The sequence below is a fragment of the Brachypodium distachyon genome, chromosome 2, assembly GCF_000005505.3.
Source record: "Brachypodium distachyon strain Bd21 chromosome 2, Brachypodium_distachyon_v3.0, whole genome shotgun sequence".
Classification (NCBI taxonomy): Eukaryota; Viridiplantae; Streptophyta; class Magnoliopsida; order Poales; family Poaceae; genus Brachypodium; species Brachypodium distachyon.
Window position 1 is genome coordinate 52671339 of NC_016132.3, and position 22533 is coordinate 52693871.

Consider the following 22533-nt stretch of genomic DNA (forward strand, 5'->3'; position numbering starts at 1 on the left):
AATGTGGGCCGTTTAAGTGATGATTTCCGTCTCAACGTGGCCAAAACCCTTCCCCAAAAAGAATGACCAAAACCCTACTTCGTTGCTGTGGCCCGACCTGTCAGTGAGAATTTAAAGCCCTCACGTCTACCGAGCGGTGTTGCTGCTGTGACCTGTCTACATTTATGCTTTGCCACCCACCCACCCAGTACCCAGTCTTCCATTTTTTCTTTTTGTCTCAGGAAAGTCTTCCAATCTTTTACTTCTCCCGAGACCTGTCGTCCATCGGGGCAAAGCTATTCTAAATTCTACTCCACCATCGACCGCGAAATTACCCTCACCCTACGGCTACCACCGTGGATTTGGTCATGTGGTCTTGTGGACGGTAGTTTTCATGTGTGGACTACAATTTACAGCGGTGTCACTGTCTCCAGTGGGCGCCTGAGCGACCAGTCCATTGAGTCGTCGCTGTTCGCCAAAGACCACCGCCGCGTCTTCACCCCCCAACCCCGAGCTCCACGGCCACGCGGCGTGACCAAACCCTAGCCTGAGCCACCCGCAAGTTCGGTTCCTCCCGTGGACGATGGCGGAGGACGGCGAGGAGAAGCTGCTCGCCACGGTGCAGCACATCGCCAAGACCCTAGGCCGCACTGGCACGATGACGGAGGACATACTCAAGGTCTTCTCCAACTACGACGGCCGTCTCTCGCTCGACAAGCTCTACGCTGCGGCGGCTGCGGCCGGCGGAGGAGCTGGGGAGCACTCGATGCCGGCCTCGTCGCCGCCGCCCGCGTTGCCCTCGGCCCCGGCGCCGATGCCGCCGGTTACGTCGCTGGAGCGGACCGTGCGCACGCTGGACCGGCAGATCTCGCAGTTCGTGACGATGGATAGGCTCGTATGGGCCGACTCCGCGGACGCCGACGCGTTCCTGGAGGCGGTGGACGACCTTATCGGCACCGTGCAAGAGCTGGACGCGGCGGGGACCAACCGTGGGTTGCTCGACCGCGCCGACGAGTTGCTGAGCCGGTGCATGGCCCGGCTGGAGGACGAATTCCGGGCGTTAATCGAGCGCCCCGACGACGCGGCGCCAGCGGCGCCCGGCGGATTCGATTCTGAGGAGAGCGAGGACGAGGGCTACGACGCAGATGACGGCTACGGCGACGAGCCAATCCCAATCGCCAAGCCAGTCTCGGACTTCGACGTGGTCATCGACGCTCTCCCCCCGGGGTCAGTCTCCGACGTGCACCAGATAGCACGGCGGATGGTGGACGCAGGCTTCGGCCGCGAGTGCGCTGAGGCCTACGCGGCCGCGCGCCGCGGATTCATCGATGAGAGCGTCGCGCGCCTCGGCATCCGTCCGCGCACTTCCGATGAGGTCCACTCCTTACCCTGGGAGGAACTGGAGTTCGACATTGCTCGATGGATTCCGGCCTTCAAGATGGTATTCCGCATCCTGATCCCCAGTGAGCGCCGCCTCTCCGACCGTGTCTTCGATGGCCTCGCCCCCTATGGCGACCTCGCCTTTGTTGCTGCAGTTCGTACCCAAGCGCTGCAGCTTATCTCATTCGGCGATGCAGTTTCTGCTGCAAGCCGCGCACCAGAGCGCCTCTTTCGTGTCATCGACATGTATGAGGCAGTGCGTGATCTCCTCCCTGACCTCGATCCTGTTTTCGCGGATCCCTACTCTGCAGCGCTTCGTGCCGAGGTCTCTGCTGTATGCAACACTCTCGGTTCCTCTATCAAAGGTATATTCATGGAACTGGAAAATCTTATCCGCCGTGACCCAGCCCGTGTTGCTGTGCCTGGTGGTGGCATACACCCAATCACTCGGTATGTTATGAACTATCTACGTGCCGCGTGTGGTTCTAGACAGACACTGGAAGAGGTGATGGAAGGTGACTTGGGTGCTCTTGGTGTTGCTGTTGATCCTGATCGCCCCACTTCGTCGCTCGCCGTGCACATTGCGTGGATCATGGATGTGCTTCACAAGAATTTGGAAGCCAAATCTAAGATATACAGGGACCCACCACTTGCTTCCATCTTCTTGATGAATAATGGCAAGTACATCATTCACAAAGTGAATGACAGTGAGCTTGGGGTTTTGCTTGGTGATGAGTGGATGAAGCAGATGTCGAGTAGAGTGCGCCGGTGGAGTATGGAGTACCAGCGTGGGGCTTGGTCAAAGGTGATGTCAGTGCTACAAACTGGAGGTTCTGGGTTTAATAGTCTCCCTGCGAAGGCCATGCTTCAAAAACTGCAGATGTTCAACAGTTACTTGGAGGAAATTCGTGCAGCGCAGTCGGAGTGGGTTGTCATAGATGAGCAGCTGCGTGCGGATGTCAGGGCAGCAATAGCAGATTCAGTGATACCTGCATATAAGGGCTTAATTGCGAGGTTGAGATCATCTGAAGAAGTTGAGCAGGACTTGTTCATCAAGTATACCCCAGAGGATATCGAGGCATGCATCCAACATTTGTTTGAAGGATTTGCCAAATGATTGGTTAATTGTAGCATGTTATGACGTTGCAGCTGTGATTTCAGTGTCATTACTAATTTGCTGTTGCGGTGGATATCTGAAGTTCACTAATAAGGGTGCCATTCTGGGTTTGATGATGTTTGGCCATTGGGTTGGGCTTTATATACTAGATGGACAAACCATTGGCTTCTCCAACTGTGTAAAGTACTGTAGGTGTTTCTTTATCAGTTGGTAATGGTAATCTTATTTGACATATTAATATTATCAGTCTTCTTTTTCACCTATTTGTCATATTTCAAATACTTGCTTAGTGTTTTGTTTCAAAATCAGTGCGCTACTCAAGTGATAAATGGGAAGGGCCTATCTTGATTTCAGATCAGTCAGGCTTATACTATTGTGATGTCTGTGTGACCCAACTTTTATGATGGTTAGACTGTTAAGTAATAAGGCCCCTGTCATAGAAAGCACACCAGTTTTGGCAAACTACTCTGGTCTCTCATCTCCTGTTGGTTGGTACCCTTAAACAGATGGATGTGTATTTCTCTTGCATTATGTTGCCGTGTTCTATAAATCTTCAATACTTCTATAATCCAATTTCTGAAATAAACTTTTGTTGTAATGTTCGTTTTTAGAAAGGTGTTGTGGATGATTCTACAACTGGGAATTTATGACTTAGGGCACCTCTTGCTTACACACTGTATGTACCACATCCAGAAGGTAGAAAAATCATAGACACACAACCAGCGACTGGCAATGCATAGTGCGTACTTGGTACCTGCAAATTTCAGGATATCGCTAGCTAGTTGAATAACTGAAAGTGGACACAACTTGGATATACATGCATGCACACCTGTCTTTCTTTGATTACTGCAACTACAGATTTGAAAGTATGTAGCAGTAGCACACCCCTGAATTTGTTGCAAATTTGGAACCGCACAGCATGTATACTTGTTCGCTGTTTTTGAAAGCGTGTCCTCTAGTTTTCAATAGTGCGGTGTACCTTTTGTAAACCAATAACTCAGTGTTTTGGTTTAAAGAAAAGTCAAAAGGTTACAATTGCCAGAATATATCTGCAAGTATATTATTCAACGAAAATCAATGTTGTTATCCTGCCTTTTATGGACCTTCACCGAATATTGTATTATTTATTACTGAATCCTTTGTCTTCGTGCATATATGCTGATTGCACAAAGCCACAAACCCTTGCTCCTTTTACATAAATAATAGTCTTCTAAAATTATATATTATTTTAGGATATCAGGAACACGTTATGTGGAGATGTAGTTGTACGTATCTTAGTGCAGCAATAGATAGACAATATCTTGCATACCCAATTTCAGAATTCCACAGAGGTATGTTTTGCAACCTTGTTCTCTCAGGGTTATGAGTATGAATTATGGAACATTTGAACTAGTCAACTTTTTGAACTGCAGATGACTGGACTAGATTCCACAATCCTATTCTATTGCTTGCACAGAGAATTCAGTACTTGAGAGGTTCCTATATTCAAAGGTGACAGATCTGAAATGACATGAGGTAAGAATACTCATTTAGTCATTTTCCTTGTGTAGCCATCTCAAGTGTATAATCAAATTCACAGTTTATCTTGTCAACTTCTTAAATTTTGTTTCTTACATCATCTGCTGACTATACCGAGTATATCTTCACTCCTATAAACAAACAAGTTGATGTTGATGGTCCGTTTGCTATACTCATCCCGTTCGCTGATTTTCTACCAACGGTTGAGATTGAGACAGGATTGCTCGCCACCTATTTAAATTTTTTTTGCAAAAAATCCAAAAACACCTACCATGAATTCACAGTTATGCTGAGCAGAACCTCAATTCGATGGAGTAATTAGTATTGTAAACATGTTGTACTATATTTTTAGTCCACAGCAACGCATGGGTTTCTTGCCAGTTATGTATAACATGGTAGATGCTACGCATTCGAACGACTCTTTCGTATAGAGTGAACTTCAAGCAAAAGCCTAAAAAGATGGGCTGAATGCATTAATAAAAGGTTATTGCAAGAAGGAAAAAAAATTCTTATTTGAGCATCTTATTCATTAAAATCGTGGAATAACATTTTTCAGTATGTAATCTGTTGCTATCCTATAAACCCTCTCTGTTGGGTGCACAGCATCGTAAAATACATAAGATGACGCATTCTCGCATGTAGGAGTAAATGCATTGCAAAGTATTCCGACCTCTGTGAGCCCAGTTCCACAACATCCTTGCGTTGTCTCTGTAAATCCTGTTGGCATGGCAAACTTGGTGAGAACTGCTATAATTACAAGAAAGCAGACAGCGTCACATGAATAGCAAAACTGGTAACTCTGCCTTCTGCCATAAAATTGTTTGATATTTGGTTTTCGCCAGATTCTAGATGTTGGCAGCCAAGTTTAGCACTTGGTTTGCTAATTCTGTTTAGCATCGCTTAAGATGTTTTCGTGGTGTTTTAGCACTTGGAGTATCTATGATTAAAATGTTTTCTTGCTTTTCTTCACAACTAATTACAAATGAACTTGCAGGTGATTATTTTAACTAGATAAGTTGTAAATACATAATGGAAAACTTACCATATTTAACAGGGTTGCCAAGGATCTCCATGAGAGCTTCGTATGCGTCCAAGTATACAATTTTGCTTCCGTAGAGTGAGCCTTGTAATGTAGGAAGCAACTTCTCAAGTTTGGAGTTGTAGACCCGGGCATCACTGTTTTGCTCATCCACACATGTCCTCTCAGGGTCTCCACTTAATGTGATCTGAATGGGTGTGCAGCCAAAAGGAGGAAGGCCTGCCAAGCTGAATTTTCGCCCCCCAAGGTTATACAGCTCCTGCATTCCAGTTTATGGAATTGAAAGATAAGGTATGCCTAGTTTAACCCGTGTTAAGAGAACTAGAAGAACATAGCTTAGTAGAAACAACTCAGGAACTGCCTAATTTTACCTTGATGCTAGCGTGTGCCATCTGGAGCACCGCATCTTGGTATTCACCAATGTCCATCTTTCTCTTTGATGAACGGTAGTAACGTGTGAAATCATTGGTTCCTGAGCTGATAAATATCAGAGAGTTGGCAATAATCCTTGAGGCCTCTTTGTCCCCAACAATGTTCCTGAGCCGGAGGAGGTAGTCCTTGAAAAGGTTCACCTGCGTCGACAGTGGCAGAGTATTTGACAGTCGCGACGTCCTTTCATCAAACCCTGAGCCAGCCGATGCAAAGTTCACCCCTGTCATGATATCATCATTGGACAGCCCCGCCTTCAGGAACGGTGGTGAGAATTCCTTGAGCTGCAGCTTCTCATTGAGGAGGTCTGGAACAAGCCGGCCATTTGAGAACCTCCCTGTCGGCTTGCTTCCTGGGAAGTCCCTCCCATAAGGGAAATGGTTTCCCACAGCCAAAGTCGGGATATGATTGTTATTGCCGGTGTCAAGAACAGAGTCTCCAAAGTAGAAGATAGCCGAGAACTTTGATTGAATTCTCTTGGATGAAGAAATGGTTGTGGAAGCAAGGAGGAGCAGTAGGAGAAGAAGAGGGTGTGCCATCAGAGAAATGCTTGCCTGGGTTTTAATCCTCTGCAACTAGTCCTTAACCTTATTATATTGCAGGAGGTCATCAATGATTGATAAATTTGGGAAACATCCAGCTGATTCTTTTTTGTATCTAATGCATATATTTCTGGATATCAGTCTGCAGCATTTTCTTGCATGAAATATGCCTTATCCTTGACTCTTGGTCTGATTGTTTTTGGCAGGATTCGTATCCTACTCCAGTAGTACTCTATGTGCACCGCATGCAAGTTTTCGCTGATTGCGTTGCAGAATGGAGAGTTTGGAGCAGAGCAATCACGCTGATGCATTTATGGCAGTAATGTTAATTGACGTTGGAGTAACTCCACTGAACTCTGTGCGAAATCTGCTTGTGCTGGCAATTTTTTAATTCACATGGTGTGTGCCTGCGGTGTTCTGTGGTTTGCCCTCGACCCCTGTGATAGGTGTAACTGTTTTTGTTCTTGTTCTCGGCAGAATCTCAGATTTCATTACTGAGATCAGAGTCACAATCGTACAGCGGATAATTACAAGGAAATCAGATGACTAGTTAAGCTAAGTACTATACAATACGTATTTTGGTTCTTATTCCTATGGTGTTGGGTGAAAAAATAGTAGCGACACGCACTAAACAAAAAGGATCTTTTATTTTTCTGAGTGGAAGAGAGATTATTTGCTACGCAAAGCAACTTACAGATCAATATTTGCTGGGCGACAAACTGTATGCCGTATAAGGACGACACTATGTTTGTGTGTGTGTGTGTGTGTGTGGGGTGTGTGGGGGGGTATCATGACAGATTGGCGGATCCCTGTGACTTTTTGTTGATAGCGTAACGACGAAGGTTTTGTCTTAGAATGGGGACAAATTGCAAGTTCACGGGCTATTGGAACTTGGAACGTATATGGGGCACTTCCAGAATTTGACAGGTGACGCAGCAACAAGAAATGTGACAAATTGCAGGCAGAAGAAGAAGCAGGTGTCAACACGTCATGCCACTTGCGTGCAACACTGACGGAGGCCAACTTGATGCGTTTGATGCGCAAGTTTGACGCCATGTACCTCCCGAACGATCCACCTTTCTGAACCTTTGGGCGGCACAGCGGTGGTGGATCGACGGACGCGGCGGCGGCGATCCGCTATCTGGCGCGGGCGCGTGAAACACGGGCGCTCAATAGAAGTCCAGAACTTGGCAACCGACGAAGGACTCGTCTCGGCTGACTGTGTGAGTAGGGCGTCGGTGGGTCGCGTCGGCATCTGGGGTGTCGACGCGATAAGCCGTTTCGGGGTCCAGCCGTGCACGGCAGCTCTAAAACAAGAAGAGGGTAAACAAGAAGAGGGTAAATACACCCGCGGTCTTATTTTTATTGTCGCAGTGTCAGTTTAGTTTTAAAATTATGAAATTGAACACTTTAGTATTAATTTTATGATAAGTTCTAAGTTCGCTCGGGTGCGTCTGACTCGGCTACGTGGCATTTGACCGCGTACACGTCAGCTCAAGGTCGTTTGGCGGGAGTTTTGCCGCTGTGGGGGTGGGGATTTTTGCAGGAAAAAAATCACGGGCACAAGCACTTCACAGTAAGAAGGGCAGCATCTGAGGAAGGCCTTGAATCTAATGCAAGAGGGGTTGAATCCTCCTTCCTTTTGCCGATGCAGAGGAGTTGGCCATCGGCCTTGTTGTCATGGCGGCGGCGGCGACGACTGAGAAGAAAGGATGAGAAAACATAGGGAGGAAGATGGCCACGTTTTTATTGGGGGGTTTCTGCAAAAAAATCTCTATCGTCGCGGTAGCAAAACTCCCGCCAAATGCCCTGAGCCGACGTGTACGCGGTCAACGTGCCATGTAGGCGAGTCAGACGTGTCCAAGCGAGCTTAAGACCTCGCGTGCACCACTTATCATAAAATTAGAACTAAAGTGTTCAGTTTCATAATTTTAAGACTAAACTGATACCGCAACAATAAAAACGGTAGGACAATGGGTGTATTCACCTCAAACAAGAAAAGCTCGGTTCACGGATTCGATCCACTTGCCCCCCACCCCACCCACCGCCCTGACACGGGCTTCGGCGCCAGGCGACTGCAAGACTGCAATGCATTTCCGTCGCCTGTCGTTCCCTAGACAGGCCTTTCCTTTACGTGGACCCATTATCACGAGCTGGTTTTTGTTTCTTGGGGCTAACATCAATAGTGGGCCGGCCCGGCCAGTCTAAGTTTTCATGGCTCTATTTTTCCTTTGCCATGCGGTGATATCCAATTACCCATGAAATTTTCTCTCTACCAAACCATCAATTTCTTGTTTCACTACTACAGTAAAAAAAAAATCCTGTTTCACTAGTAGCTCCCAAGTAACATTAAAGATATCTGTTGAAAAAAAACTAAAGTATCCCATCAACTTGCTTAGAAAAACGAAAGCAAGTGTAAGTGTAAACCTCCTAGAGACAAATCAACTAGGCGTATTTAACTTGCAACCATCCGCAGCATCTTGCCTACATCTGACTAGATCGACTTCCTTCCCTAATCCTAAATTTCCTAATAACCCCCACTCTCCCCTCAATTTCTTCTCCCCAGGGACAAAAGAACCCAAGAGCAGAGCACCTAGCTTCTGGCCGGCCCATACAATGCCGTACACAGCTACACGCCCGTCGCCGCCGCAGCACAGCCGGACCGTCGGCGCCGCCCGTAATAAGGCGCCCTTGGCGGTGCCGCTGCCGGCCGAGGTGGCGCGGTACCACGAGCACGCGGCCGGCGCGGGGCAGTGCGGCTCGGCGGTGGTGCAGGCGATCGGGGCGCCCGCGGAGGCCGTGTGGGCCGTGGTGCGGCGCTTCGACCGGCCGCAGGCGTACAAGCGCTTCGTCAAGAGCTGCCGCCTCGTGGAAGACGGCGGCAGCGTGGGCGTGGGCTCGGTGCGGGAGGTGCGCGTGGTGTCCGGCCTGCCCGCCACGTGCAGCCGCGAGCGGCTCGAGGTCCTGGACGACGAGCGGCGCGTGCTCAGCTTCCGGATCGTCGGGGGCGAGCACCGCCTGGCCAACTACCGGTCCGTGACCACGGTCAGCGAGGTGCCCGTGGCCGGCGGGGCAGGGAAGCCGGTCTCGGTGGTGGTGGAGTCGTACGTGGTGGACGTGCCGCCGGGGAACACGGGCGACGAGACGCGCGTGTTCGTCGACACCATCGTGCGGTGCAACCTCCTGTCGCTGGCGCGCGCCGCCGAGGCCGAGGCGCAGCTCGCGCTGGCGCCAGTGCAGTCGCCGCGCGTCAGTTGATACGCCCGGTGCCCCCCGGCACCCGGCAGGCCAGACTAGCTGCAGGTACCATGCCAAGGCATGCACACGCACGCGGTTGGGGGTTCTGATCGAATTGACTTGTCTGACATGCATGTGCGGCACCGCTGATGCATCTAGGCCATGCTGTTATGTGATATACACCCTGTTTGTTCTGTGCAAGACGTACATATTACTGGTTCTCAACTAATTTGGGTTGTGGAATGTGCACTTACCGTGCCTTTTACTCATTTCGCTGCATATTACTCCCTACTTAAAACTTAGCAAGCAGAATGTATTAGACGTCAGTTCATTCAGCTATACGTGCGTGCTTGTACCACATAACAGACAGGCGAGTTGTGCCGACGCAAGTGAACCGTGTACACCAAATATGCCAAACAGATTTAGGTATTGCTGTGCTCTTACTTGGTCCCGATATCTCCAACGCGCAATTTTGCTGAATGACTGACTACCTGCGCGACTCGCACGCGTGGAAATTAACGCTCTCTTGAAGATCAACCATCTCTGTATTTGGACAGTGATGCAAAATATACAGAGATCACGACTAGCCTGCCTCACTCTGCACTGCACCTTCCAGGTTCCAACTAGTCCCTCGTTTCTCTCCATCTTGAGAGCCCACTTGCGCGGCTCCCATACGTTTGAAATTGAATTAAAGAACGTTGTTTTCTTTGAGGAAAAGTCACAAGAACAAACACAACCGGCCGCCACCCTCTACGGGAAGAAATGAATACACCTTTCTTTGGCTTCCGATCGAGAAAACTAGTACCACCTTGCAATATTGGATCAAAAAAATATAACACCTTGCAATGTTTTCTGGGACTAATCTTTCATCTTTGGCCAACTTGCCTAAAGATACTTTATGGTGAGCACACTTGATCTTGCAAGTTGCCCTTTTTCTTCGCTACAAGTCTTTCTGTCCGATTCCTTAAAAAAAAAGTCTTTCTGTCCGATGTAAGTTCGTGGAATCTGGTCGAGCTAATGCATTCATGTCAATGTCCCCAGCTTCTGGTCGTTGTTAGCTAATCAGTGGCGTCATGTGCACTAGTATATATTTACGGCTACCGAGTTAATTAATTTATTACTTAGTTTTTGAGCTAATGGAATAACACCAATGTGCGCTACTGTATATATTTTGCTGACTAATACACATAATTTTGCAAGGGTCGCATACTCGCACCGATCGAGCTAACTTGGAAAGAGCAAGGAAAGACCGCGCGACCTGCGTTTATTCCTGCGAGTTCTGACGTGATGTTTTATCGGCCATTTTATTGGCGGCATGCTGATATATATACATGGGTGAAAAATGTTCGAGACCTTGCGCGAAGAGAGAAGAAGGATTGAGATGATCGATTTATCTCGGAGACTTGAGATTGCCGGCCACCGTGCCGTGGCCAGTTCAGTGATGCATGCACGCCGGAGTGTGGAGTGTGAATTTGCCTCACGGCATACGCGCGCATATATAGGGTGATGTCAAGTCCCGACGACCCGATCGGCCGATCAGCATCGAGCATTGTCATGCCTTCAGGAAGATGTGATGAGATTGAAATGTAAATGCACACTGGAAAAGTTGAGCTTTGTAGTGCTTCCCGCGACTTCTTTCTCTGATTTTGCATTGACTTGTCACTAGCTTGCCTGGCTTTCTGATTCAAACTCCACTGGATACATTGGATGTATGCGTGGTAGATGGATCGTCGTTCAGTCCTTAATTCTTCTTCACAGCGTAGAGAAAATTTCATACATAGCACTACCTATTTTTGTCAGTTCCAAATATGAACGTCGGTTGTAAAGATATACCACTCAAATATTGCTCCGGTTCCACACATGCCACCACAGTTTGTTGACTACTAGCTAGCCTTCTAAAGAGACTTACGACCTAGCTTGTAAAGAAAATCACTTATTAGCTATCACTCCGTTACATAATTTTTGTCTCAAATTTGTCAAAAGTTGGATGTATTTATTCTTAAAAGATGTCTAGATACATGTAATATTTCGACAAGAATTATGAAACGGAGGGAGTAACATGTTTGTGGTAAAAATTTCTTCGTCCTTTCATCTCCGTTGTAGACATGATGTATCAAAAAGATCAAATATTTTCTCAAACAACTTAACCGAAGTGCAGAAAGAAGCATGCCTAGCTAGCATAAATCTGCCGCAGAGAGTGTAACATGTGAAAATTGGCAAAGGAAAGTGTCGTATTTCAGCGGTAACTCGATTCGGCGGTCAACCAGCAGCAGTGGTAAAGTTTGGTTATGTTTTCCTCAATTACTTTTTCTCTCATGGATCTATCTGATGGAACTACGAAATCTTCTCTGTCTATAAAACAGCTAACCCGCACTACTATATTTCTCTACACATTTGTGTTTCCACCTCACTAAGTCACTATTATTGATAGCCGTATCGAATTTGTGTGGGATCAACAAGTCATACATGTGCTCATGCGTTAAATTTTGCATTAATTTTTACATGCAAACCATACTACCTCGTAAAGCCAGGCATGTCTTTTTATCATATCATTCGTCTATCAATTCAAACATTGACACCTCATCGAACCAATCACGTCTTTTGGGAAGAAAGATTTATCCTTTTATACATCATTGTCATTGTCACGTACTTCATCCGTCTCATATTAAGTGACGAAATATTACATGTATCTAGACACTTTTTTGGTATAGATACATCCATATTTAGATAAATTTAAGTATTATTGTTTTTAAATGTAAAAAATAAACACTCTTACAGTCGTTTCCATTTTGTAAGTTGATTTTAAACGCGCTGGGCAACTAAACGCGTAACCACGCAGTACACAGAACCTTGCGGTTGCGGAAAAAGGAAGCCGAGCATTGGAGAACCGAAGGCGATGGGTAAGTGAGACCGAGATTCCTTAGCCCAGTCTGGCCCAAAACCACGCGTGGCAGATAAAGGAGCCCAATCAGCCCATTATCTCCTCTCCCTTCTTTTCCGAGGCCACAAACTCTCACCAGGCCTCTTCCAGTCTTCCCCTCTATTGTGCCCGCAGGACCATATGTGCAGGCACAAAACTCCCGGCTGCCGTGTCCGGGAGTCCCGAGGTATCCGTCGAGCGGGATCAAGATTTTGATTGTTTGAACGGATTGTTCTTGCAGAGGACGAGGGCGAAACGAAGCACCTGCAGGCTCTGGATGGCGCGGACGCGCGGCTCCGGCTGTTCCAGATGGACCTCCTCGACCCTGCTTCCGTCAGGCCGGCGGTTGAGGGCGTCCACGGCGTCTTCCACCTGGCCTCCCCTGTGATACAGTGATAGTGCACCCCACGCAAGATCCCGAGGCAAATTCTTCATCCATAGTACTGTACCGTAACTCAGTTGCTGGCTTGCTGCACGGTTCATTCAGACTTCAGCAACTGATTTTGGTGGTGACCGGCCGGCGCAGAACGAGCTGCTGCTGCCCGCGGTTAATGGCACGCTCAACGTCCTCCGTGCCGCAAAAGACTTCGGTGTCACCCGTGTTGTCATGGTGTCGTCGCAGGTTGCTATGGTGCCGAATCCTGACTGGCCTGCGGACAAGGTCGTAGACGAGGATTCCTGGGCCGACGTTGAACTCCTCAAGATACTTCAGGTATATAATGGCGACCCTTGTTTCTGTACGTTCTCTGTTGTCGAACTTCTAGACGTCTAACCTGGACCACCCTTGAAAGAAACCACAGTAGATGCAGCTTGTAGGATCCCATTTAGATACTGATTTTTGAGTCAAGCACTTGTGTGTTAATTTCTTCTGTTTGGGGTGCAGCTTTGGTACAACGTATCTAAAACACTGGCAGAGAAGGCTGCATGGGACTTGGCCGCAGAGGAAGGATTGCATCTGGTCGTGCTGAATCCATCTCTGGTATTGGGCCCGACGCTGACTCCATCAGCTACTTCGAGTCTCCGACTGCTGATACAGCTTCTGGGAGGTCAGTTATCTACAACATCACAAAGCTTGCAAACCCTGTAGCACTTTGCATTGCAATGCAATGCGTAAAAACCTAACTTTGGTTTCTACACAGGCCAGAGGCTTGAGATGGAGCCCTACTACATTGGCTGTGTTGATATCAGAGATGTGGCACAATCTCTGACGGTGCTCTACGAAAACCCGTCGGCGCAGGGACGCCACCTGTGCCTGGAGTCCGCCGAACGTCTCGTCGATTTCGTCCATAGGCTTGCTACTCTTTATCCCGAATTCCCGGTCCACAGGTGATACATCTACACATTGGCGACATCAATCGATCCATTCTCCATCAGTCATCAGATGCTGTATGTTATACTGTTGCTAACTTCTTCGTTTCGCATCAGGATTCAGGAGGACAAACAAGGATGGGTGATGAGGTCAAAGGTTGCCTCCAAGAAATTGATTGATTTGGGTGTTCGTTTCACTCCATTTGACAAAACTATAAGGGACACCGTGGATTGCTTGAGGAGCAAAGCGGATATCTAGTACTAGCCTGTGAGCAAATAATACTTTTGTATGCCAGGTTCCGGAACTGCAGTGTGACAGTTTTTTCTGCTGAATAAATGGCCGCTGTGCATAAGAGATGTATCGTCAACAATTTATGTCTGCCGTCGCCTCTCTGAAGTCTGAACAGTTCCCCACTTGAACTGAAAAGTCGAAAGTGAAAGAACGAGGAACAAGCATCATCCTAAAAGCAACGACTGGAGAAGTTAAAACGTGAAGTGGATAGAATAGCAACAAGCCAAGAGTTGATTCGGAACTAGGAATCGTTGAGCCACGCAGGTCCTGGCACGAAAAGAAAAGCTAGCAAGTGGCCGCCACGCTTCAAAGCTGGGTCACTTGTTTTGATTTGATACGCCGCCCTGGCCTGAAGCAGCACTCGTTTAAAAAAACCCTCCCGCGCAACCAGGAAAAAAAGGTCATCGATCAAAAGCATCTCCTTCTCCTCGCCTACCCCATCCTAAAGAAAAGCATCTCTCTCGCGCTGAGATGCTTACGGATATGGACGTACCTAGCCTTGATGTTAAGCTACAGTAGATTTTCTCCGTCACCATGGCTCCCCGGCCGGTTCTTCTTCCCCATGGCCTCGTCCTATCCCTCGTGCTGCTGCTCTGTTTCTCCCCGGATTGCGCTGCTCGGAGAGTCTCGGTGTCGGTGTACTACGAGACGTTGTGCCCGTTCTGCTCCGGGTTCGTTGTGAACGACCTCGCCAGGATCTTCCAGAACGGCCTCTCCTCCATTGTTGACCTCCGCCTTGTCCCTTTCGGTAATGGGCGCGTCTCCCCTGACGGATCCATGACCTGCCAGGTATGCTCGCCGTCGTAGCCTCGTCCCTGTCCTCCAGTGTTTCTCTAAGTACTTACCTTAATTTGCTATATGTATGCTTAATTTGTTTCATTAATCTGGTTGCGCAATTCTGCAGCATGGGCAGGATGAATGCCGACTGAACGCCATAGAAGCTTGCGTGATCAGACTATGGCCTCAAGCGGTATTGCCTGTTCATGAATATACTTCTGATAGTTAAATTCATGTTTCATCGTGTGATTACGCCCCACTCCAAAGAATTTATTCAGTTATACTCCGTCGTATTGACATTTATCGATCTGTGAATAATAAATCTGACAGGCATAAATCTGACAGGCTCAGCTATCGCCAAGGTTAACTGAATTTAGGACAGTGCACTGACTGTTGTATTCATTCTTCTGAATACAGGAACAGCATTTCCCTTTCATACATTGCATTGAGCATTTGGCTCTGACTCAGAAATGGGGCGCCTGGCAATCTTGCTTTCACGAATCTGGCCTGGTCTCTCAACCTGTTATAGACTGCTATAACTCGGGATACGGCAGGAAGGTGAGTCGAATCGTTGCGTTTTGAGGTCTCCCAATTGCAGTTGATACTTTGTGATCATCTTCTAAGAAACAAATTCAATTTTGCAGCTTGAACTCCAGTATGCTGCAGAGACGCATGCTCTTCAGCCTCCTCACCAGTTTGTACCTTGGGTGGTCGTGAACGGGAGACCCCTTGCTGATGTGAGCTATAGCTGTAGTCGAGCTTAATTTCATCTCAAAACCGCAGCCCGATTATCTGTTCCTAAACCTATCTTCCTAATTTTGCATTTCCTGACATTCTGCAAGGATTACACGAATTTTGAAGCCTACGTTTGCAACACATATGACGGCGAACTTCCAGAGGCATGCAGAGGGAAGCACCTGGCAATTGCTCAACGCACGAGAGCAAACAAAGGAGACAAGGTGTGTTAGTGTGTCCCTGCTAGGACTTGTAGTTCCTGTTTGAGATCTCATGTTGTTTTGCACAAGGCATGAGCCGAGCTTGCTAAAGTGGAGCGACAAGAGCTGAGCTGAGCTCCTCCCGACTGCGCCACAGGCCACTCCGGCCGTGGCGGCCCCCCCATCCTGCCGCCCCCTCCGTCCACTAGTCCTTCTCCTGCCATGGCTCGCCACCGCTCACAATCCACTGGCTCGTCTAGTTCCGTTGGCTCATCGTGTGCTTCATCTCCGAGATCTGCTGGTCGCTCCTCCGTTAGGTCTGCCGGTCCGCCGATCCCCTTGGGACCCCCGCGGACCGTGGACTCCTGCTGCTCTCCCCGCTCGTCAACGCCTTCTTCCTTTGTCCAGCAGGTCGAGGAGCGCCCCCGCCTTCTTTCTGTCGTGGTCGGCTCCATCCTGTCCCAGCCTTCTCCACTCCCGGCCGAGAACGGCAACTCGTGGGCACTGGTGGTTTCGAGGCACAGCCGGAGAAGAAGCGCCTCCCCGCTTCTGGACCGGCGCCCCACGCTGCCCATGCCGCCGCCTGGTGCTCCGCGCCGCACTCCCCACGACCGCGAGACTTTCTTAAGGCGCTTCCACGGCTGCTGCTTCCGCTGCCTTAGCAAGGACCACCGCTGCGCCAACTGCCGAGACCCTCCGCGCTGCATTGACTGCTGGGCGTGGGGCCATCTGGCGACTGACTCGGGGCGCTGTAAGGGAAGCTCCTTTGCCTCCAACCGTCGCCTGCCTGCTCGCCAACGCCTCCGCCAACGCCTCCGCTTCCCGGCCCCGCCCCCGACCGCCGCCATGCTGAGCCGCGTCATCCCCAAGCCTGCGCCGCGTTGCCCGGGCTCCACCCACTCCATCGTCATGGCTTCCCGCGCCATCGAGCAGGAGGTGTTTTCGCTGCGGAGTCGGGGCGTCCTTGTCAAGGCTGTCACTCCGCTGCACGCCGCCAGCCCGATCCTCGTTGGCAAGGAGATGGAGCGGGTCCTGGGCGTCCTGACGCACGCGTTGCGCGTCACCAAGCACCACCCTGAGGACTTCTTCATCCACTTCGACAACCCGTCCCACCGCGACCGCGCCGTCTCTCTCGGGCGCATCGACATCGACGGCACCACCTTCCTCCCGCAACCATGGCGTGAATCCGACCACGGCACCCTTCAGACCTACCCCCTGCACGTGCGCCTCTGCATTGAGAAGTTGCCTCTGCAGCTCTGGTCCGTCGAGGGAATTCAGTCGGTCCTCGGCACGCACGTGATCATCGACCGCTTCGACAACCGCACCTTCGCCAGGGACACCACCAAGCTCTTCAGTTGTTGGGTGTGGTGCTGGAGCTTGGATCGCATTCCCAGCGCCCACACCTTCACCATTTTCCCTGACGGCACCGGCCGCGTTGAGGAGATGCATGGCTACCCCCCTCCACGTCGTGAGGTCGCCCCTGCTCCCGAAGGTAACCACTTCAATGCTCTGATCCATATTGATCTGGTGGAGGATTGGACTGTTGTCAGCGCCCGCATGCCTTCCAGCACGGAGGCTGCGCCGCTGCCTGCCGTCTAGCCCTACTTCTGGTATTTCGGTGTGCGGGATGGGGAGGAGACTCGCTCGGGTGCTCGGCGCCGTCTGCTTGACCCCTGCCGCATCGCGCCACCCCCTGTTCGTCGGGACGATGCCGGCGACGACAACGACCGCGACCGCCGTCAACATCGCGACCCCGCCCTGACGCGCGGCCTCGTCAGCAAGTCCGTCGTCCTGGCTCCCACTGGCCTGGGAGGCTCACGCCGCCGCAGCCGCTCCCCGGTCAGCCATCGTCGCCGCGAAAATGCCGACTCCGCGCCATTGGCCCCGCTCGCTTCCTACGAGGCCCTGCCACCGCCGCCTCCGCTTCCAGCGCACGGCCCCCTGCCACAACGTCTGGACCTGGCCGCGGTGGCCTCGGCGCTGCTGCCACCTCCTCCGACTGCGCCCGTTCTGCCTCCCGCGTCGCCAGCCAAGTCCACGTCGCAGTCCAGCGAAGACCCTCTGGCGGAGCTGATGGCCTCGGAGCAGCTCGCTGACATCTGCTGGCCCCTGCGCGACATCGACCCCATGGCCTATGAGGTCGACGCGTTCTGCGACAAGGTGATGGCCTCGCCGCTTGCCTTCCCCGCGCTGGAGGCGGGAAAGTGTGGCCTCGGCCCGGGTAGGGCCTTCAGTCCCTCCCCGCTCGGCCTCCCCTCGCCGGGTTGCGGCGAGCATGCACCTGCTCGCGCTGACGTGGCCACCGTCGTCACCGCGACCCCAGACTCGATGGCCTTCGACGACCTGGTTCGCTCCCTGTTCTCGGCTTCGCTGGCCTCGATCCTTGGGGCGTCTCCTCCTGCAACGGCTTCTGCAGTGGCCTCGGCCACCCTGCAGCGCAGCGCTCGTCAGGCCAGCAAGGTGTCGTCGACCCCGGTGGCTCAACGTGCTACGATCCGCCTCGCCAAGGAGCTCTCCGCCATCAACCAGGACGAGAAGGGCACGGACGCTGCGGCTGCCGCGCTTGTGCAGCGCTTCCGCGAGCCTCTCTCCACCGTCAACATCGACGGTCTTGCTGTCCTCACCAGGGTCGACCGCGACGCACTCCACCGCGCCGCCACCAAGGCCTCAGCCGTCCGCGCCGCCACTACGGCGACTTAGTTTCCCATGTTTAGTTATCCTACTGTAGTTCGGCGCCGCCCGGCCTTCTGCTGGCTAGTACGCGCGTTATGCTGGGATGTGTGGTCCGTTCTTCTCCGACGATCTTTTTGTGGCTGTTTGTTTAGGGATAGTCTCCTCATGTATGACTGGATGGAGTTATGTATTAGCTATTCTGCTCGTCGTCGATTTATTCAGAGTTCTTTTCTGTTTGCCAACGAGTGACAACATTTGCCAATTTTATGTTGGAATGTTCGCAGCCTGAACAATGCTACTCGTCGTTCTGCCATGTGTGAGATCGCGTCGGCATCAAATGCAGGCATCCTCTGTCTTCAGGAAACAAAGCTGGCTGCCTTCACCGACGCCTTCGCTGCGAGACTGCCGGCCCTTCTCGTCATTCGTGCATTTGCCTGCCGGCTGATGGCACGAGAGGGGGCGCTGCCCTGCTCTGGAACCCCAACATTGTGTCCATCTCCAACCCGACGGTTCTTCGCTTTTCGATTACCGCAACTGTCACCCTCCTCCACTCCCGGATCACCTTCATTCTCTCCACCGTGTACGGACCGGCAGACGAAGCCCTCAAGCCTGCTTTCCTCCAGGAGATGAAGGATATCTCCCCACGCCATCAGGAGCCCTGGATCATCGCCGGTGATTTCAACCTTATCTACGAGGCTCGCGACAAAAATAACCTCAATTTGTGCCGTCGCCTTATGGGCCAGTTTCGTGCGGCCATGGACTAGGCGGAAATTTTCGAGCTGCGCTGTGTCAACCGTCCTTTCTCGTGGAGCAGCGAGCGGGAGCAGCCAACTTTAGTTAAGCTCAATCGTATTTTTTGCAACGTCGCCTGGGATGTTCTGTTCTCGCCATGCGCCGTCCACGCCCTGTCCACTGCGCACTCTGACCTTTGCCCGCTCCTCCTCGCCAACTTCAGCATGCCGCCACGCAAGGCACGCTTCCGCTTCGGAAACTTCTGGCCCCGGCATTCTGGCTTCGGGGACGTCGTGCTTGCCGCCTGGAGCGAGGATGTGCAATCGATCAACCCTCTTCGCCGCCTCCAAGTCAAGCTGGGGCGGGCTGCCCGTGCACTGCGGTCTTGGAGCAAAGGCATCTTCAGCGACTCCCGATTCCAGTTGCACCTCGCGATGGAAATCGTTCTCCAATTAGACGTAGCTCAAGACTGCCGTCCTCTTTCGTCACTTGAGTTCCATCTTTGGCGTGCCCTCAAGGCGAGGATCCTGGGTCTCGCTGCCGTCGAGCGTGCTCGCAGACGGCAGGCATCTCGTCAGGTTTGGCTTAAAGAGGGCGACGCCAATACCAAGTTTTTTCACATTAAGATCAATGTTAGACGTCGGAAAAAATTTCTGCACCAAATCACCTCCGACTCCAGTCTTCACCTCTCCCACCACAACAAGGAGCTCGCCCTGCACCAACACTTCTCTTCTGTTCTGGTCTCCGACGATCATCACTCCCGCTCTATTGTGTGGGATGAGCTTCATATGCCGATGCTCGCTCCGGCAGGTATCGACAATCCGTTCACCTTGGCTGAAATCTGGGAGGCCGTCAAAGCCTCCCCTGCGGAGAAAGCTCCTGGCCCAGATGGCTTCACCGGCACCTTCTACCACTCTTGTTGGGACATCATCAAGTTGGATATCCTTGCCGCCTTCAACCACCTCTTCCGACTTGCAGGGGGGAACTTTGCAACCCTCAACTCGGCCTTCATCTGTCTAATTCCAAAGAAAGTGCAGGTTCAAACGGTGCACGATCTACGGCCGATTAGCTTAATTCACTCTTTCGCCAAGTTGTTCTCCAAAGTGCTTGCCCTTCGCCTGGCGCCTCTCATGGGCGATCTCGTCTCCACCTCTCAGAGCGCCTTCCTTAAGTCCCGATGCATCCATGATAACTTCTTGTTCGCTAGAAACGCGGCACGGGCTCTTCACCGAAAAAAATAAGCCGGCTCTCCTTGTAAAGCTCGACTTCGCCAAGGCCTTCGACTCCGTCTCTTGGGGTTACCTCCTCGAGCTCCTTCAGCGCATTGGCTTCCCTGCGCGCTGGCGAGACTGGATCTCACTTCTTCTGTCTACGGCTTCCTCCTTCGTGCTTCTCAACGGCACCACCGGTTCCTCGATCCCTCACCGGCGTGGGCTCCGACAAGGAGACCCCTTGTCGCCGCTCCTCTTCATTCTCGCGATTGATCCCCTATAGCGCCTCCTCCATCGTGCCACCGAGTTAGGGATGCTCTCACCCCTGCCACTGCGCGAGGTCTCCCCTCGCTCTAGCCTATACGCCGACGACGCCATCATCTTCATCAACCCCATTCGCGATGAGATTGCTACTCTTCTGCGTATCCTCTCTGAGTTTGGCCTCGCTACGGGACTCCGCATCAACGCCAACAAGTGCTCCATCGCTGCAATTAGATGTAGCGGCATCGACATGGACCACGTCCTCCAGCCTTTCTCCGGCGAGTGGTCTTCTTTCCCGATTCGCTACCTCGGTCTTCCTCTGTCCCTTGGTCGAACATGGTTAGCTCACCTGCAGCATATCATTGATCGTGCCCGTGCTCGCCTCGCGGGATGGCGTGGCAGATGGATCAACGCCGGCGGCCGCAAAGCGCTCTGCTCTTTTGTTCTCAGCACCCTCCCCACTTACGCCATGACCGCGCTCAAACTTCCGAAAAAATTCATCGTTTCTCTAGACAAGATCAGGCGCCGCTTCATCTGGGGAATAGAGGAGAATGATTTGGTGGGCGGCAAGTGCAAGATTAGCTGGAAAAAAGCTTGTTCTCCGCTTGACCGTGGTGGGCTTGGCTTGTTAAACCTCGAACCCTTTGGTCGCCCCCTTCGCCTCCGATGGCTCTGGCTCGAATGGCGTGCTCCAGAGCGGCCTTGGGTGGGCATGCAAACGCCTTGCGATGCCACGGACCATGACCTCTTCGTTGCGGCTACTCGTGTCTCCATCTGTGATGGCAACACGTCTAAGTTCTGACACTCCAACTGGCTTGGCGGACGCCCCCTCCGTCTGTCCTTTCCCCTACTGTTTGCGCATGCACGACGCAAAGGGCGGACCGTCTCAGAGGCTCTCAATGGCTCCAAATGGGTGGATGACCTGCGCCATGACCTGTCCACCCAGCTCCTTCTCGAGTTCATCCAGGCATGGTCTATGCTCCAGCACGCCGACATCCTCCTCCTCCCTGGCGTGCCCGACACCATCCGCTGGACTATCACCGCCGATGGATGCTACTCCGCCCGCTCTGCCTACAGACTGCACTTCGAGGGCCACGTCCGCTTGAACCACGAGCGCAATGTCTGGCGTGTTTGGGCACCCCCGAAACTCAAATTTTTTGCTTGGCTTCTCCTCCACGGTCGCCTTTGGTGCGCCGACCGTCTCCAGCGCAGGGGCTGGCCCAACGACTACTTTTGCGCCCTTTGTCGCCGCAACTTAGAAACCTCGCATCACTTGTTCGTCGAGTTGCCTGGTGCCCGGCAGATCTGGTGCGAGGTGGCTCTCTGGCCCAACTGTTCCGGCATCACCACCGCTATTTGCCATTCTTCGGCTTCCATTGACTCCTTCTACGAGAGGATGATCTCGGCCACTCAGAGCAAACACCGCCAAGGGATCAAATCCATGTTCATCCTTATCTGTTGGGCCATATGGCGCGAGCGCAACTCCAGGGTGTTCAACGACAAGGAAATTTCGTTTCGCCAGATTTGTTGTTTCATTAAGGATGAGGCCCGCGAGTGGGCTTTCGCGAGCACCAAGGCCCTTAGGAAGTTACTTTGGGACCCACCTTAATTTTCTTAGCCTTTCCACGCCCCGGGTTTTCTTTCCTTTTTTCTTACTCATTTGCCTCAGGGCGGCCCTGTAATTATTCCCTCTGCTAATACATCGAAAGCCAGCGTTTGCTGGACCTTTCAAAAAAAATGTTGTTTTGCACATTTCATTGCGCATACATTATTGTGTTCTGCGAGACATGGTTAATTGGTTTTCTGTTGTGATCCAGAGGAATCCACGAGAGCTGGTTATTGTTGTACTTGCCATTTGTGTTGCACTATGGTTCTGAAGCGCCAGTGCGTCAAGATGAAGTCATACTTTTCAGAGGCGGATCAAGCCAGTAAACTACTTCTAACAAATAGCAGTAATAGTGTAACACCATACAAAAACAGGAAATTGTACATGTCCTTATAGTTATCTTTTTTTTCCTTTTTGCTTCACGGCAAAAATGTTCTCCTCTCTATCTTTCACAACATGAAGACATAGGGGGGCTAAGCAAGAACATTCTTGGAGACTGTTGAATGAGTCGAATACATGATAAATTTAAAGTTTGTTTGTTTCTCGACTAAATTGTTTTTGACAAAATTGTTAACAT

General features: G+C 51.2%; 4 protein-coding genes and 1 pseudogene across 8 annotated transcripts; 4 read left to right on the plus strand and 1 right to left on the minus strand.

Moving 5' to 3' along the window:
* The first annotated feature begins 270 nt into the window (after nt 1-270).
* On the plus strand, nt 271-6370 carry LOC106866205 (exocyst complex component EXO70B1-like). Of its 4 annotated transcripts, none has more exons than XM_024459287.1 (4): nt 271-3991; nt 5049-5125; nt 5202-5324; nt 6211-6370. In XM_024459287.1, exon 1 carries the CDS (start codon nt 563-565, stop codon nt 2474-2476), a length of 1914 nt encoding a protein of 637 aa, XP_024315055.1. In that variant the 5' UTR covers nt 271-562; the 3' UTR covers nt 2477-3991; nt 5049-5125; nt 5202-5324; nt 6211-6370. The 4 variants fall into 4 exon arrangements, with proteins under 4 accessions (XP_024315055.1, XP_024315056.1, XP_024315054.1 ...); XM_024459288.1 differs by having other exon boundaries at nt 271-3807; nt 3889-3991; nt 5049-5324; XM_024459286.1 differs by having other exon boundaries at nt 5049-5324.
* LOC100821288 (GDSL esterase/lipase At1g58430) lies at nt 4479-6188 on the minus strand. Its single transcript, XM_003564470.4, has 3 exons — nt 5405-6188; nt 5037-5292; nt 4479-4711 (listed from the first exon to the last, which is right to left on the minus strand). Exons 1-3 carry the CDS (start codon nt 5999-6001, stop codon nt 4524-4526), a joined length of 1041 nt encoding a protein of 346 aa, XP_003564518.1. The 5' UTR covers nt 6002-6188; the 3' UTR covers nt 4479-4523.
* A 1825-nt stretch (nt 6371-8195) lies between the features above and the next one.
* LOC100841628 (abscisic acid receptor PYL4) lies at nt 8196-9490 on the plus strand. The gene has a single exon (XM_003567191.4). The coding sequence runs from the start codon at nt 8621-8623 to the stop codon at nt 9260-9262; it is 642 nt and encodes a 213-aa protein (XP_003567239.1). The 5' UTR covers nt 8196-8620; the 3' UTR covers nt 9263-9490.
* A 2647-nt stretch (nt 9491-12137) lies between these two features.
* Nucleotides 12138-13728, plus strand: LOC100841933 (annotated as a pseudogene).
* A 488-nt stretch (nt 13729-14216) lies between these two features.
* LOC100842229 (gamma-interferon-inducible lysosomal thiol reductase) lies at nt 14217-22508 on the plus strand. Of its 2 annotated transcripts, XM_003567193.3 has the most exons (6): nt 14217-14550; nt 14666-14731; nt 14956-15096; nt 15183-15275; nt 15381-15497; nt 22168-22508. In XM_003567193.3, the coding sequence occupies exons 1-6, from the start codon at nt 14296-14298 to the stop codon at nt 22225-22227; spliced, it is 732 nt and encodes a 243-aa protein (XP_003567241.1). In that variant the 5' UTR covers nt 14217-14295; the 3' UTR covers nt 22228-22508. The 2 variants fall into 2 exon arrangements, with proteins under 2 accessions (XP_003567241.1, XP_014753922.1); XM_014898436.2 differs by lacking the exon at nt 22168-22508 and having other exon boundaries at nt 15381-15506.
* The last annotated feature ends 25 nt before the right edge of the window (nt 22509-22533 follow it).

What these genes read in the sequence shown, in the direction of transcription:
- LOC106866205 (XM_024459286.1), top strand. Translation starts at nt 563, where the DNA reads ATGGCGGAGGACGGCGAGGAGAAGCTGCTCGCCACGGTGCAGCACATC.
- LOC100841628 (XM_003567191.4), top strand. Translation starts at nt 8,621, where the DNA reads ATGCCGTACACAGCTACACGCCCGTCGCCGCCGCAGCACAGCCGGACC.
- LOC100821288 (XM_003564470.4), bottom strand. Translation starts at nt 6,001, where the DNA reads ATGGCACACCCTCTTCTTCTCCTACTGCTCCTCCTTGCTTCCACAACC. An exon ending in TGGCACACGCTAGCATCAAG is followed by an intron (nt 5,293 to 5,404) that starts GTAAAATTAGGC and finishes ACTGGAATGCAG; the next exon opens with GAGCTGTATAACCTTGGGGG. An exon ending in TGGCAACCCTGTTAAATATG is followed by an intron (nt 4,712 to 5,036) that starts GTAAGTTTTCCA and finishes CCATGCCAACAG; the next exon opens with GATTTACAGAGACAACGCAA.
- LOC100842229 (XM_003567193.3), top strand. Translation starts at nt 14,296, where the DNA reads ATGGCTCCCCGGCCGGTTCTTCTTCCCCATGGCCTCGTCCTATCCCTC. An exon ending in ACTCGGGATACGGCAGGAAG is followed by an intron (nt 15,097 to 15,182) that starts GTGAGTCGAATC and finishes TCAATTTTGCAG; the next exon opens with CTTGAACTCCAGTATGCTGC. An exon ending in ACGGGAGACCCCTTGCTGAT is followed by an intron (nt 15,276 to 15,380) that starts GTGAGCTATAGC and finishes ACATTCTGCAAG; the next exon opens with GATTACACGAATTTTGAAGC.